The sequence below is a fragment of the Phascolarctos cinereus genome, unplaced genomic scaffold, assembly GCF_003287225.1.
Source record: "Phascolarctos cinereus isolate Bilbo 61053 unplaced genomic scaffold, phaCin_HiC Scaffold_8;HRSCAF=390, whole genome shotgun sequence".
Lineage (NCBI taxonomy): Eukaryota > Metazoa > Chordata > Mammalia > Diprotodontia > Phascolarctidae > Phascolarctos > Phascolarctos cinereus.
The window spans coordinates 75,278,584-75,293,022 of NW_027556291.1; the positions used below are offsets into that span (position 1 = coordinate 75,278,584).

Consider the following 14,439-nt stretch of genomic DNA (forward strand, 5'->3'; position numbering starts at 1 on the left):
GACTTGGCTAGATACCCTCTGAGGTCCCTTTGACCATAGCAGTCTGGATTTGAGGCTAGAATAAATGGGCCTGGAACTTTCTCTAGTTTCTCCTCCTTCCAATCCAACATTAGAGGCCAAAAGATGCTGATGAATATTTATATGTCATGCTATTGTTCAAGTTCTCAAGTGAGTCAGGCCAGGCATAAAGCACCATATAATTACAGGGAAGGAAGACCATATAGACAGCTGTAGTGGGCCCTGGGGTGGTAGTTTTTTGTTTCTTCTGAGAATAAATCTTTTCATATTCTTGGATTAGTTTAGGGATTAACTTGGGAGTGGGGGGTGTGTGGAAGACAAGGAGTTGCTACCAATATTTGGGCCTTAAGCACAAAGTTTAAGTTGGAGGTGAGGTCGATGGGGACTTAAGGTAAACCCTACATGGAAACCATATCCAAGCTTGCAAGGGTGGTGGGGGAGGGGAGGAGAGATGAGAAAAGTGAGATACAAGAAGGCAGAGTGACATCATGGAATGCCAGCTCTAGAGCAGGAAGAATGCTCAAAGGCCACCTTGTCCATCCCCTTCATATTAGATGAGGAAATGGAGGCAGACAAGTAAGTGACTTTAAAGAATGCTAGAGAAGATGGCGGAGAAAAGGCAGGGACTCATCTGAGTTGTCCCAAATTTCCCTTGAAATAACTTTAAATAATGACTCAAAACAAACCCTGGACTGGCAGAACCCACAAAAGGATGGAGTGAAGCAAACGTCCAGCCCAAGACAACTTGAGAGGTCAGCAGGAAAGGTCTGTCGTACCAGGATGAGAGTAGAGCACAGTCCAGTGTAGGCACCACCAACACAGGCTGGGCCCCAGCAAACCAAGAGCTGGCTTGAAAGCGACTGAATCAGCAGCAGCAGCGGCAGTTTCTAAAGTTCTCAGCCCACAGACTGTAAGGGGGTCAGATAATTGGTCAGAAGATCACAGGACTCTGTTGCCTTGAACTCATACTCAGATCTGGGTCACAGTCCTTGGTGGCGGTCCAGGGCGAAGAGGAACACTAGCACACCCCTCCTTAGATCATGCCACCTTGGAAGAACTGAAAACTTACAGGTCCCTAGAAGTATTTCTGAAAACAGCTACACAAAAACCCTGAAACTTGGGACAGCGCATCTTCCACCCCCAAAGCAGAGCTCTACTTTAACAAAGAGTTAAAAGTCAAGAAATAGAATGGATTGAACCAGAGTGACAGCTGTGGGGCACTTCGGGAGCCATGGCAGGGCAGGCTTTTAAAAAGTTTCTTCCCCTCCTTGACCGAGTTTTGGTTGAAATGAGTGCAGCTGAGACTGTTACCAAAGGAGGTATTATGCTTCCAGAAAAATTTCAAAGAAAAGTATCATAGGCAACAGTAGTAGCTATTGGCTCAGGATCTAAAGGAAAGAGTGGAGAAATCCAACCAGTTAGTGTGAAAGTTGGGAGATAAAGTTCTTCTTCCAGAATATGGTGGAACCAAAGTTGTTATAGAAGACAAGGACTATATCTTATTCTTGTTCTGGGGAAATATGTGGGCTGAAATCACTAATGAAGTGGCATCATGAAAGTTGCCCATTCCACTGAAGTTCTGAAATCTTTTGTTTCATCACGTAAATAATTTCCAGGTCTCTTGTTTTATAATAAATGGATATATTGTGTCTCAAAAAAAAAGTCAAGAAATATGCTGGAAAAAATGAGCAAACAACAGAAAAAAATCTGAATGTAAAAGAGTTATTACTGTGACAAGGAAGATCAAAACTCACACTGAGAAGAAGACAACAAAGCCAAAACTGCTATATCCAAAGCCTCGAAGAAAAATATGAATTGGTCTCAAGCCACGGAAGAGGTCAAAAAGGATTTTAAAATCAAGTAAGAGAGGCAGAGGAAAAATTGGGAAGAGAAATGAGAGCAATGCAAGAAAATAATGAAAAAAGAGTCAACAGCTTGGTAAAGAAGGAACAAAAAATAAAATAACACCTCAAAAAAACAGAAACAGGCCAAATGGTTAAAAAAAAAAAGGGTACAAAAATTCAGTGAGGAGAAGAATGCCTTGAAAAGCAAAATTGGCCAAATGGAAAGATATACAAAACTGAAGAGAAGAAAAGGGGAAAAGATATACAAAACCAAAGAGAAGAACTCCTTAAAAAGCAGAATTGGCCAAATGGAAAAGGAGGTACAAAAGCTCACTGAAGAAAATAATCCCTTAAGAATTAGAATTGGGTGTCTAGGGGCAGCTAGGTGGCAAAATGGATAGAGCACCGGCCCTGAAGTCAGGAGGACCTGAGTTCAAATCCAGCCTCAGACCAAATACTTGACACTAGCTGTGTGACCCTGGGCAAGTCACTTAACCCCAATTGCCTAAAAATTAAAAAAAAAAGAATTAGAATTGAGCAAATAGAAGCCAATGACTTTATGAGAAATCAAAAAACAATAAAACAAAATCAAAAGAATGAAAAAAACAGACGAAAATGTTAAATATCTCATTGGAAAAAACAACTGACCTGGAAAACAGATCTAAAAGAAATAATTTTTAAATTACTGAAATTTAATTTTAATAAATATTTAATAAATTACCTGAAAGTCATGATCAAAAAAAGAGCCTAGACATCATCTTCTAAGAAATTATCAAGGAAAACTGCCCTGGCATTTTAAAACTGGAGGGTAAAATAGAAATTGAAAGAATCCACTGATCACCTCCAAAAAGAGATCCCCAAGATCCTCCTAAAAGAGATCCATGAAAACTCTCAGGAATATTATAGCCAAATTCCAGAGCTCCCAGGTCACAAAGAAAACATTGCAAGCAGCCAGAAAGAAATAATTCAAGTACTGTGGAGCCATGGTCAGAATAACACAAGCAGTTTCTACATTAAAAGATCAGAAGGCTTGGAAGATGATATTCTGGAGGGCAAAGGCACTAGAATTACAACCAAGAATTAGCTATCCAGCAAAACTGAGTGTAATCATCCTTCAAGGGGAAAATGGAAATTCAATGAAATAGAGGACTTCCAAGCATTCCTGATTAAAAGACCAGAGCTGAATATAAAATCCAACTTTCAAACACAAGACTCAAAAGAAACATAAAAAGGTAATTGGGAAAAGGAAATCATAAGGGACTCAATAAGCTTATACTGTTTACATTTCTACATGGGAAGATGATACTTGTAACTCAAAAACTTTCTCATTATTAGGACAGTTAGAAGGAGTATATATAGACAGAGGGAATAAATGTGAATTGAATATGATAGGATGATATCTAAAAAAAATGCCAGAGTCTATGATTCAATGCAGAACTAAGCATACTTCTTCTGACACTTACTGTGTAATCTTGGACAGATCACTTCCCTTCCTTAGGCTTCAGTTTCCTCCTCCAACATTTTACAGTGCTATACACCTATGACCCAACCTGGCAAGTGGTGGGGGTTAGAGAGTTCCATCTCTTCCAGCAATCTCATCTGGCCCAGACAGCCTATTGGTGAACCCTGTTTGTAAACCAAGCACAGGGCCAGGGAGGCCTGCAATCATCCAATTTTGATCTAGAACCAAGCTTGGTAGTCATCTGGGCCCCTCTCTCATTTCTTTACATGTGAGATAGTGACCTAATGACAAAATTTTCCCATGATGCTTCATTGTGACAGTGAGGGGACCCTGAGTCCTAGAAGGCTATCCCAGGGGAGCACAAACTCTGGTTGGGCCTACCAGTCCGAATCAACAGGTTTCAATGACGATCTCTACAATAGGCCCATTGCCTCCCAAGCCACAGAAAAAGTTGTAGAAGGATCTCCCAGAGTTATCCACATTATGAAGAGACATCAACACAGAACTTCTTGAAAGGAAAAGCAAGATAACTGATTACAGAATGAAACATTCAGTTTGTCAAATGTGTGCTAAAAACAAAACAACAGCAACAAAACAACCCAAGAGTCTGCCGAGTAGGCCGGGCTGTTGTCAGTAGAATGTCTCCAGCCTGCCCATACGTCACTCAGGGCTACTTGTTTTCCATGCCCTAGGGCAGTGGTTTCCAAACCTCATGGATTGATGCCCACCTTTTATATCCAAAAAAACTGTCATCCCATGCACATGCTTTGCATAAAGCAATCTGCATAAATCATTCTCCTAAACTGAATTTTATTCCAATAAAATTAAGGATTTTACAGTTTCATCCCACAAAAAGTTAAATGCCCAATGAAAACAAAATTGTCACAAATATTTATTAATTGAAACAATCCTTTACAATTTTCATATTTATGATTTATAAAAGCATGTCATGGACAGAAAGCCAGGAAGCCCTGGATTCAAGTCCCTCCTCTGACAAATGCTGGCTGTGTGACCCTGGGTAAGTCATTTACCCTTTCAGGGCTCCAGGCAATTCTCTATGTTGCAAAAAGGTTGGCAACTTTCCTTGGTAAGGGAGTTTTCTCATCTAAAAGTTTCTTATACCAATGAAATCACAGGCCTGGTCTAGTCCCTTATCCCTACCCTTGACTTAGAAAAATAATACCATAATTCCAATCTTACTAACATGCTGGGTGGGCTTGGTTCTGGGCACCATGTTTCTCAAAGCATGCTATCATTGATGCCAATGACCTTCACGATTCTTCTTCCACCGTGGCATGAGGGCCAATATTTTGGTTCTACCAGCTGGAGCAGAAAGCCCCATTGCACACAAAAAAGATGTTAATAACAGCAGTAAGAGCCATATTGCTTTGCTTAGCTAAAACCTAAGAGAGTCCCCAAATTCAAACTCTTGCATTCAGTAATTGTGGTTCTTTGCTCATTGTCACCTAAAACAAATATCCCTCTTGTTACCTTTGATCTGAATTTGGCTTTCATTGATATGAAGTGAATGTATTTATGCTGGAGTTGTATTCCATGATATCCCATCATTTTAGTGACTGTCCCATGGCAAGCCCCTAGGAATTTTCCTCTTAGGACTCCTACTCGCTGCCTCTTTGGATAATTCTACGCAAGGGTGTGACTTAGGATTGGCAGCGACTAAAGAAGAACAGAGGAGAGAGAAGCCCCTAAGACCAAACAGGAGTTGCCCAAGCCCCCAGCTGTCTCTAGTCTTCAGCTGTCCAAAGAGCCCTGAGCTGGGCCATTTTCATAACTGTAGGCAAGGGTTATCTTCAGCCAATACATGAGGCCAAATGTGGCATGGGTCAGATCTTGAAGTCTTTCCTGATCTTCACTGTGCCCCCTTCCTTAACTATCTTGTAGGTATGTGTGCTTCATCTCTTTGGATTTATTGTTGTTGTCGTTCAGTCATTTTCAAGTTCTGTCTGACTCCTTATGACCCCATTTGGGGTTTTCTTGGCAGAGATATTAGAGCGGCCTGCCATTTCCTCCTCCAGCTCATGTTACAGATGAGGAAACTAAGGTAGAGTGAAGTGACTTGTCCAGGGTCACACAGCTAGTACGTGTCTGAGGCTACATTTAAACTCAGGTCCTCCTGACTCTAGGGCTGGCACTCTATCCATTGTACCACCTAGCCACCCCTTAGATTTATTACATATATGTGTGAATCTGTATATATATATATATATATATATATATATATACACACACACACACACACACACACACACACACACACACACACACACACACAATAGGTACTTATTGTCACTAACCTCAACTGCCTAAAAAAAAAACTAAACAAAGGTAAAGAAGGAAGAGGAGGAGAAAGAGGAAGAGAAGGAAGAAGAAAAGAAGGAGGAAGAGGAGGAAAAGGAGAAGGAACAAAGGGAAAAGAGGACTGGAAGGCACTGGAGAGGAAAGAGCCAACCAGTTGGCAAAGCAGCCCTGAAATAATTTCTAAAAATTAAATAAATAAATTCAAATAAATAAATAGATAAATGAGTAAATAAATAAAAGATAAAGAGAAAAAGGAGTCAACTCAGTCTCAATCTCTCTGCCTCCACAACGAGGAGCTGCTGCAATCAGGACAACTTTGTGTCTCCTTATCTCCCCTTGCCCAGTGAGGCCAGAAGGCTGGCGGATAGCCTTCAGAGGCTGGGGAAGGAGCGCTGCCAGGGAACCCCCAGAAAACACTAGAACCCAGGCAGCCCAGCTTCTGTCACCCTAGAGGGAGAATGTGCTAAGCTGGCATGCAAGCTCACACAGATCTGAAGGGTGTTCCTCCCTAGGACACATGATCCAAGGAAGATTCTCTGGCTACTCTGGGCGTCAACTGAAAGGTCCATTCAAAGGGATGGTTAGCAAAGCATTCATTCAGTCCTTCAATTCAATGCAGCTCATAGGATCAGAGTACGATAGATAGATTAAATCAAAGAGCCTGGGCTTTTGAAGGAGTCTGGGTGGAACCTCAGCCTTACAGTAGGATAATACCCCTGGTCTTAGTATCCTCAGAGATCAGCTAGTCTGACAGAAATGGAAATGGAGATGCAGGGAAAGGGAGTGAGAGACACAAGATCACATACAGAATCCAAAGTCGGAGGCTAGAAGGGACCCAGGAGTCCAACCCCTCATTTTACAGAGGAGGAAACTGAGGCCCTGGGAAGAGAAGGGACTTGCCCAAGGTCACACAAACATTATCAGAAGTGAGATTTGAACTCAGGTCTCCCTGACTCCAAACCTAGCCCTCAATCCATTAGTGGCAGGACAGAAACTGTCATAGCTTCTTTATGGTGAGTGTGATGGTGGTTCTGAGGTCAGTCCAAGCGATACTACGGCAGCCCCACATCCTCTAGCTTGACCCTGGACCTTGTTATCCTTACCTGCAAGTTATATCAAATGGGGAACCGGCTGGGATCACCACTTGGTCCTCCAGGAAGCTCAGTTTGGGTTTTATCAGGGCCTCTTCATTATTAGCAAGACCTGGATCAAGACAAGAGGGGAATTTATTGTTATTATCAATCTTTAAAAGACAGAACAACATTTCATTGCAGATGCATGAATCATTTCATCAAAGACACCTAATAAATACTTATTGACTGACTGGCTAAATTGTGCTCTCCAAGAAAGTAGGATCAGGAGCTGGAAGGGACCTTAAAGACCCTCTGAGCCAAGCCTCTCATTTTGCAGAAAAGGAAACTGAGGCCTAGAGTCTTCTTGCCCAAGTTCACGTGACTTGGAGATTTCAGAACTGGAATTTAAGCCCTAAATCTAATGCTCTCGTCATTGCACTGCCAGGTCTTATCTAAACTTTGTTTCAGAGAAGGAGGAGTCAGTTTGACAAACATTTATTAAATGGCTACTGTGTGTTGGGCCCTGGAAGAATCCCAAAGGCCACTGATAAACTCAAGGATCCTCTTACAAAGGATCACAGAATGTGAGTTGGAAGGGGCCTCAGAGAACATTCCCTCTGTGGTCTGCCCCTCAGCTGCCTGCAGGGGTCTCAGGAAAGCCCAGTCCTCTTTGGCCCAGGCCATCAAGCCTGGATGGGGCTCCTGGGTCAGTCCTATGGGGCCAAAGCTTTGGGCCAGTTCTCATGGCCCCTCCACAGGAGTGCCCTGCAGATACTTGAAGACAGCTGCCATTCATGTGCCCTTCACTGCCCCATCCCCCACCTCCAACCAAGTCTTCTCTTCACAAGGCTAAAAAAACCAGGTTCACAGGCCCCTAGATGTAGACCTGGAACAATCCACAGAAGCCAGCTAGGGCAAAATCCTCATGTTGCAGATTAGGAAACTGAGGCCTAGGATGGGAAGTGACTCACCCAAAGTCACACATAGGATCACCAACCTCACAGGACATCTAGTTATTCCCCCCCTCTTTATTTTATAGATGAGAAAGTGAGGCCAAGGGAAGGGAAAGGACTTGCCCAAGGTCACACAGCTAGTGTGATGGTGTGGGATTTAAATCTGGGTCCTCTGACTCCAAGTCCATTGATTTTTCAACCGCATTTTTAGTCTTGATTCCATGATGAAGAATCCACCTACTATGACCCTGGGAAAGTCACTTCATTTGCCTGAGGCTCGGTTTCCTAATCTGCAAAATGGGGATTCTAATATGTGTAGCGGCCCCTATAAAGTGGGTAATGCAAGGAAAGATCTTTGTAAACATCAAAGCTCTAGAGAAATGTGGCATTGTTGAAACACACCAGAAAAAAAAAGCACCCAAGCAATTTGGCTCCCAGGGTGGGATGTCATGTTGCCTGTCATTTACATTTTATCTGCACCATCGAAGTGCAGAGCTGTTCTGCAGGCTTTGATGGTTCCTGGTTTCAGCTCTTCATCGGAGCTCCCAGGACCCTCGGGTTAAGGTGCCCGTCTCTGGTGGAGGCTGGGCAACTCAAGAGAGAGACTCACCCATCCTTATGAGAGGCAGGGCCAGGCAAACCAGCCCGAGCAGGGCCTATAGTCTTGGCCCTGGGCTGAGGACCCAGAAATTGTCACCTATCCTTCTCCAAATGAGGAAAGCACTGAAGAAATCTCCTGCACCCCCCTAGACCCTTTTCTTGACATCCTGGGCATTTTAATTCTCTTTGTAGGGGCCAGATTTAGAGGCAGAGCACTTGGGAATGAATCCCACCTTGGCCACTTACTTGCTATATGGTTGTGGGTGAATTACTTCAACCCTTTGGAGACTGTAAATTGAAGGGCAATGGGCCACAGGACCTTAAAGGTCCCTTTCAGCTTGGACATTTTATATTCTCAGGCTCATCTTAGTCCTAATATTATATGATCTTACAGACACACGCATACATATTCTCCCCATAGTGCCAGAGTCCACGTGTATAATGATGCTATGTTCCAAGGAATTTCTTTCTCTAAGATAGGCTGAATGCTCCTAAGTTGGGGCTTTTTCCCAGCATTAGGACCAGATGTGAGTTACAAGGCCCAGAGGTCAGCCAGTCCAACCCTTTCTCTCTTGCTCACTTCCCTATTTCTGTTGAGGACCCTGACATCTTTCCCATCATCCAGGTTCTTCTGGTAAACAAGCTAGCAAATATTAGTATCGCTTGAAGATACTGATCTTGAGCTCCTGGGAGTGGCTTCTGCTTTTTAACTCTCTGAGCCTAGGGTAGAGAGTAAGCCCCACCAGCCCCAGGCAGGTATCCCCCCCCCCCAAGACTGGGTGTGCACCAGGATGGCAGTATAGACAGTGTGTGGTCTATGTGGTAGAGCATGAAGAAATCACCCTGGACCAGGGAAGCCTTCCTGAAAGACGTGGGATTTGAGTTGGCTTCTGAAGGATGGGTAAGGTTTGAGGGGACAGAGAGTATTTTTCCTGGATAATCATCATCACCATAATCATAATAACCACGAGGTGACATAGTGGATGGAATGCTGAGTCAGAGTCAGGAAGCCGAATTTAAGTCCTGACTCAGACACTTACTAGTTGTGTTTGACTCTAAGCAAGTCACTTAACCCCTGCCTGCCTCAGTTTCCTCAACTGTAAAACGAGGATCATAACAGCACTTCCTCCCAGGGTTTTTGCAAGGATCAAATGAGATAATACTTATAAAGTGCTCCCCAAACCTTAAAGTACTATACAAATATTAGCTATTATTACTGTTGTTGTTATTTACCACTTTATGGTTTGCAAAGTACTTTACAAGTATTATCTCATTTTATCCTCATCAAAGCCTTGGGAAGTAAGTGCTATTATGATGCCCATTTTACAATTCAGGAAACTGAGACAGATAGAGGTTAAGTGATTTGCTCAAGGTCACATAACTAGTGTCTGAGACAGGATTCAAACTTAAGTCTTCCTGATTCCAAGACTAGGGCTCCATCTATTATGTCACCTAGAGATCATACAGGAAGTAACAGCCAGAATTTGAACAAAGATTTGCCCTCTGACTCCAAATCTTGTTTTCTTTACGTTAGACTACACTGTGTCTCAATAAGTAGATCCCACTAGTATTCCCACGTACAAAAAAGGCAAAAATAATAGATCCTGACCTTGAGGAGTTTACATTCTAAGGCGGGGGGGGCACACGTAAATAAATGTGTCTGTACAAGATATATACAGAGTAGATGGTGAGTAATCTTACAGGGAACATCTCTGGAAGCCAGGAGAACTGGAGGAGGTCTTCAGTATTGCAAATGATTAACAGCCATAAGAAAAATAATTGCTCCAAATCACTGAAAACTGGCAAAGATAACAAAAGATGGGAATAGTCAATGTTGGAGGGGATGCGGAAAAACAGGCACACTGATGCACTGTTGGTGGAGCTGGGAATTGGTCTGAGCATTTTGGAATGACACTTAAAAAATGACCCAGGGATCCCACTGGTAGGCATATACTACAAGGAGGGGAGGAAACAAAATATCCACCACCACCTACACCAAAATATTCAGAACAACACTTTCTGTGGTATCGAAGAACTGGAAACAAAGTGGATGCCCATCATTTGGGGAAGAGCTAAACAAAATATGGTCCATGGAGGTAATGGAATAGTTCTGTGTTGCAAGAAATGATACACATGAATACAGAGAAGCCTGGAAAGATCTGCATGAACTGATGCAAGGCAAAGTATGTATAGCCCAAGAAACAATATACAAAAGGACTACAACAATGTAAATGAGAACAATGAAATAAAACAGGACCCTTAATAATGATAATGACCAAACAGCCTGGGAGAAAAGATGAAAAAATGCCCCTTCCTCACTGTTTTACAGAGGTAGGGAACTATGCACTATATATGGGCAGACTTGGGTGATAAATTGGTTAGTTTGCTAAGAGAAGGGAAAGGGATATATTTGGTAATGAAGGTAATATTAAAAAAAGAAGGTATCACTTTAAAGCAATTAGAACTGTCCAAAAGTGGAATGAACTGCATCATCAGGTAATGAGTTCCCCATCCTAGGAGGTTTTGAGGAGAGGCTGAATGACTACTTTTCAAGTACATTATAGAGAGAATACCTGGTCCATTAAAGGTTGGAGTAGATGTGGAGATAAAAACAGACCTGCTCCTGACCTTAAGAAAGTCACATTCTATTAGGGAATGAGCTGCTAGCTAGATAATCTCTAAAGTCCTTTCCAATTCTGAGAATCTGTGCTCAGTGAGGAGGAATAACATCAGAGGAGACAGGAAGCACAGGAGAGAAAACAGTACTGAGCTCTCAGAGACTGGTTATTTTTTAAACTCATATTATATATATATATATATATATATATATATATATATATACATACATATATATATATATATTTCAATTGATACATGCTTATTTTCTCTCCCTTCCAACTCTACCCCACTGAAAAAAAAAAAAGAACAAACTAAACCTCTATAACAAATATGCAGAGTCAGACAAAACCAATTCCTGAATTGGCCATGTTCAAAAACATATCCCTCATTCTCCATCCTCAGTCTTCTGGAATCATGGTTGGTCACTGCATGGATCAGAGCTCTTAATTCTTTCCAAAATATTTGTCTTTGCAATGGTGTTAGTTTGCACATTTTTATCCTGGCTCTGCTCACCCCATTTTGCATCAGTCCATACAAGTTTTCCAAAGTTTCTCTGAAACTGTTCATTCCATAATTTCTTACAGCCAAATAATATTCCTTTACATTCATAATATAATAATTTGTTCAGCTATTCCCCAATTGATGATACTACTTACTTTCTAGTTCTTTGCCACTACAAAAAGAGCGTCATAAATATTTTTGTGTGAGTCTTTTTCCTCTTACTTTGATCTCTTTGAGGCATATGATTAGTAGTGATGTCACCAGGTATGTTTAGTGTATTTTTTGTCCACAATTCCAAACTGATTTCCAGAAAGGCTGGACCAATTCACAGCTCCAAAGAGTACATCAGTGTGCCTGTTTTCCCACAGCCCTTCCAACATTGGTCATTTTCCTTTTTTGTCATCTTTGCCAATCTAATGGGTGTGAGATGGGACTTCAGAGTTGCTTTAATTTGCATTTATATAATTATTAGTGATTTGGGGCATTTTTCCATAAGGCTATTGATAGCCTGGATCCTTTCCTTTGAAAATTGCCTGTTCACATCATTTGGCCATTTTGCAATTGAAGAAGACCAATTATTTTTATTACACTTTAGAAAAGTTGGATCATCAAAAGCATACCAATTATCCCAAGCAGCTGCCCAAAGACACAAGAGTCCATCTCTTAGGCATAAAGCTTTCCCCCAAAATGCTGAATGGCTGAAGATCATGGAACACCATGATACTGGAAGAATCGCAATTGTAAGCGCCCCAAGGGGGAAGATGCAGGATGGATCAACACAGACCACTGCCAATTACCAAGGATGAGAAGTGGTATAAAAGATGTCACCAAGGATATGAAGTGATTGGAAAAAGGAGTTGAGCAGGTCACGTGGTGGAAGTGTGGGGACGCCAAATCTCTTTAGAGCTATACAAACATCCAGGAAATATTTCAAGTCTCAGAGCAATCAATGCCTCTGGCACACAGGGTGGATACTTTAAGGAGGAGCTCCAGAAAGACAAAAATGAGACAGAATGAAAGTATACAGAGGAGCTGTGATCTGCATGGCCCTAAGCACAGCTACAACATGGAATAGATGTGTGAGTAATCATCAAGGACTGCAAAGAACTTTCCTCACAACCCCTCAGGGGCAGAGGGAGGCAATGCAAGGATCACTCTCCCATTTTTAAAGATGACAAAGAAGCAAAGTGACTTGCTAAGGTGCATTCAGCCAGGACGATCAGAGTTAAGGAGTCAAACGTTGGTCTCCTGACTCTGAAGTCTAGATCTGAAGCCTCTGACCTCATGACCCTCCAAGGTCTTCAGGAAGCTGGGAAACAGTGGGAGATGGTCATTCTGCCCAGTACTGAAGGGTTGCTTGAACAGGAGAGGTGGCCCAGGGGCAGCCCCACAAAATGTTTTTGCAGGGACAAGGGTTTATCAGTGCTGGTGTTCCTTGAAAACCAGTTCGGGGGAGCCTTTGCTTTAGCTGTTGGGACATGTATCCAGCTACAAGGTCTGGACTTGGGGCAGGTGGAAAGAGGAAGGAAGGATGATCACAGACTTGGTAGGATCAAGAGCTGGAAGGCCCTTGAAAGATCATCTGATCCAATCCTCTCATTTTACAGATGGGGAAACTGTGGCCCAAGGAGCCTGGTAACTTGCCTCCTAGAAATTACCTCAGAAGCCATCAAGTCCAACCTCCTCATTTTCAAGGGGAGGAAACTGAGGCCCAGAAAGAACAAGTGGCTTGTCCAAGACTACATAGCTTGTAAATGGCAGAGGCAGGTTTTGTAGCTAGGTAGCATTCCTTCAAGGCAGGCAAAGGACCAGAAGAAGGCCACAGGGGAAGAAATAGGCCTGAGGCAGGAGCTTTCCCAGATTCTGGAGTGTGTGTGTGTGGGGGGGCAGTAATCTATTCTCACACTTAACCCCTCCCCCAGTGCTTCTTTTCTCATCTCAAGGTCACTCAGGTTTTCCAGCCTTTTGTCCTAAAGCCCCAGGCTTTAGTTTTAATTTAAGGTGGCCTAAGGTGGCCCTAGGAAATGGGCTCACAGATGGCTTTCTTCACAATTCTGAGAGTCTGGGAGGGAACAGATTACTTTGCCCCTTTTACAGATGAAGAAACTAGGGTTCTGAGACAGGAAATCACTTGCCCAGGGTCATGCAACTAGTAAGCATTGTGATTAAAAGAGGTACTTACTGGTTAGCATCTTGGCTCTAAGAACAGGACTCATCTCACCCCACATTTTGAATCGTGTTAAAATTGCCAGTTTGTGTGACCCTGAAAAAGTCCCTTAACTTCTCTGAGACTCAATTTTCTCATCTGCCAAATGGATGAATTTGGACTCACTGGCCTCTAAGCACCCTCTCCAGCTCTGAATCCATGATCAGGAACCTGGAGATGGGAAAGACGGAAAGGAAATGAAGAAGCAAATTGGTGGGCAAAATATGGGGGAACTGGGTATAGACAACCTACAAGACAAGGTTCAGAGGTCTTCACAGAAAGAAGCTTTGGCCTGGAACTGAGGGATGCCCCAAGAGCTTAGATGGAAAGGATTCTGTTACCATAGTGACTGAAGAGCTCAGAAACAACTTCACCAGGGCTGAGTGTAGGAGGAAGAGAGGGGAGGAAAGAACTGGGGGCAGCTGTAAAGGCTTGCTCCCATGTCTACCTATGGGCAAGCCAAAGGGAGAGATGAGACCCATCCTCAGTAAAAGCTAGGGAGCTAGCCTCAGAATCAGGAAGACTTGGGTTCGAATCCTGGCCGTGTGACCCTATGAAAGTCCTCAAAGGACTCAGAGCCCTAGGCAACTCTTCAAGGCTAGAATTTGGAGAGCAGGTGCTGAGATGCATTGGGGAATGAAGTTTCCTTTCCTGGAGTTCCCCGGATCAATGGAATCACAGAACCAATCCAAAACAGGTTACCACAATAAAGCCTATAGAAATGTGAGTGATTAGTATGATGGCATCCAGATTACTTCCCAGCTAGATAATTAGTGCAAGCCTTCTAGGTCCCATTTTACAGAGGAGGAAACTGAGGTTTGAGGCAGGAAATGGGGACTCAGGC

General features: G+C 42.8%; 1 protein-coding gene and 1 pseudogene across 1 annotated transcript in view; one reads left to right on the plus strand and one right to left on the minus strand.

Moving 5' to 3' along the window:
* The window catches only part of LOC110203184 (vascular endothelial growth factor receptor kdr-like), a 220,866-nt gene that overhangs the window by 138,803 nt on the left and 67,624 nt on the right, over positions 1-14,439 (minus strand). Inside the window, 1 exon segment of the mRNA XM_078147996.1 lies at positions 6,747-6,846. Coding sequence (XP_078004122.1) covers positions 6,747-6,846 — 100 coding nt within the window.
* LOC110203189 (10 kDa heat shock protein, mitochondrial pseudogene) lies at positions 1,236-1,549 on the plus strand (annotated as a pseudogene).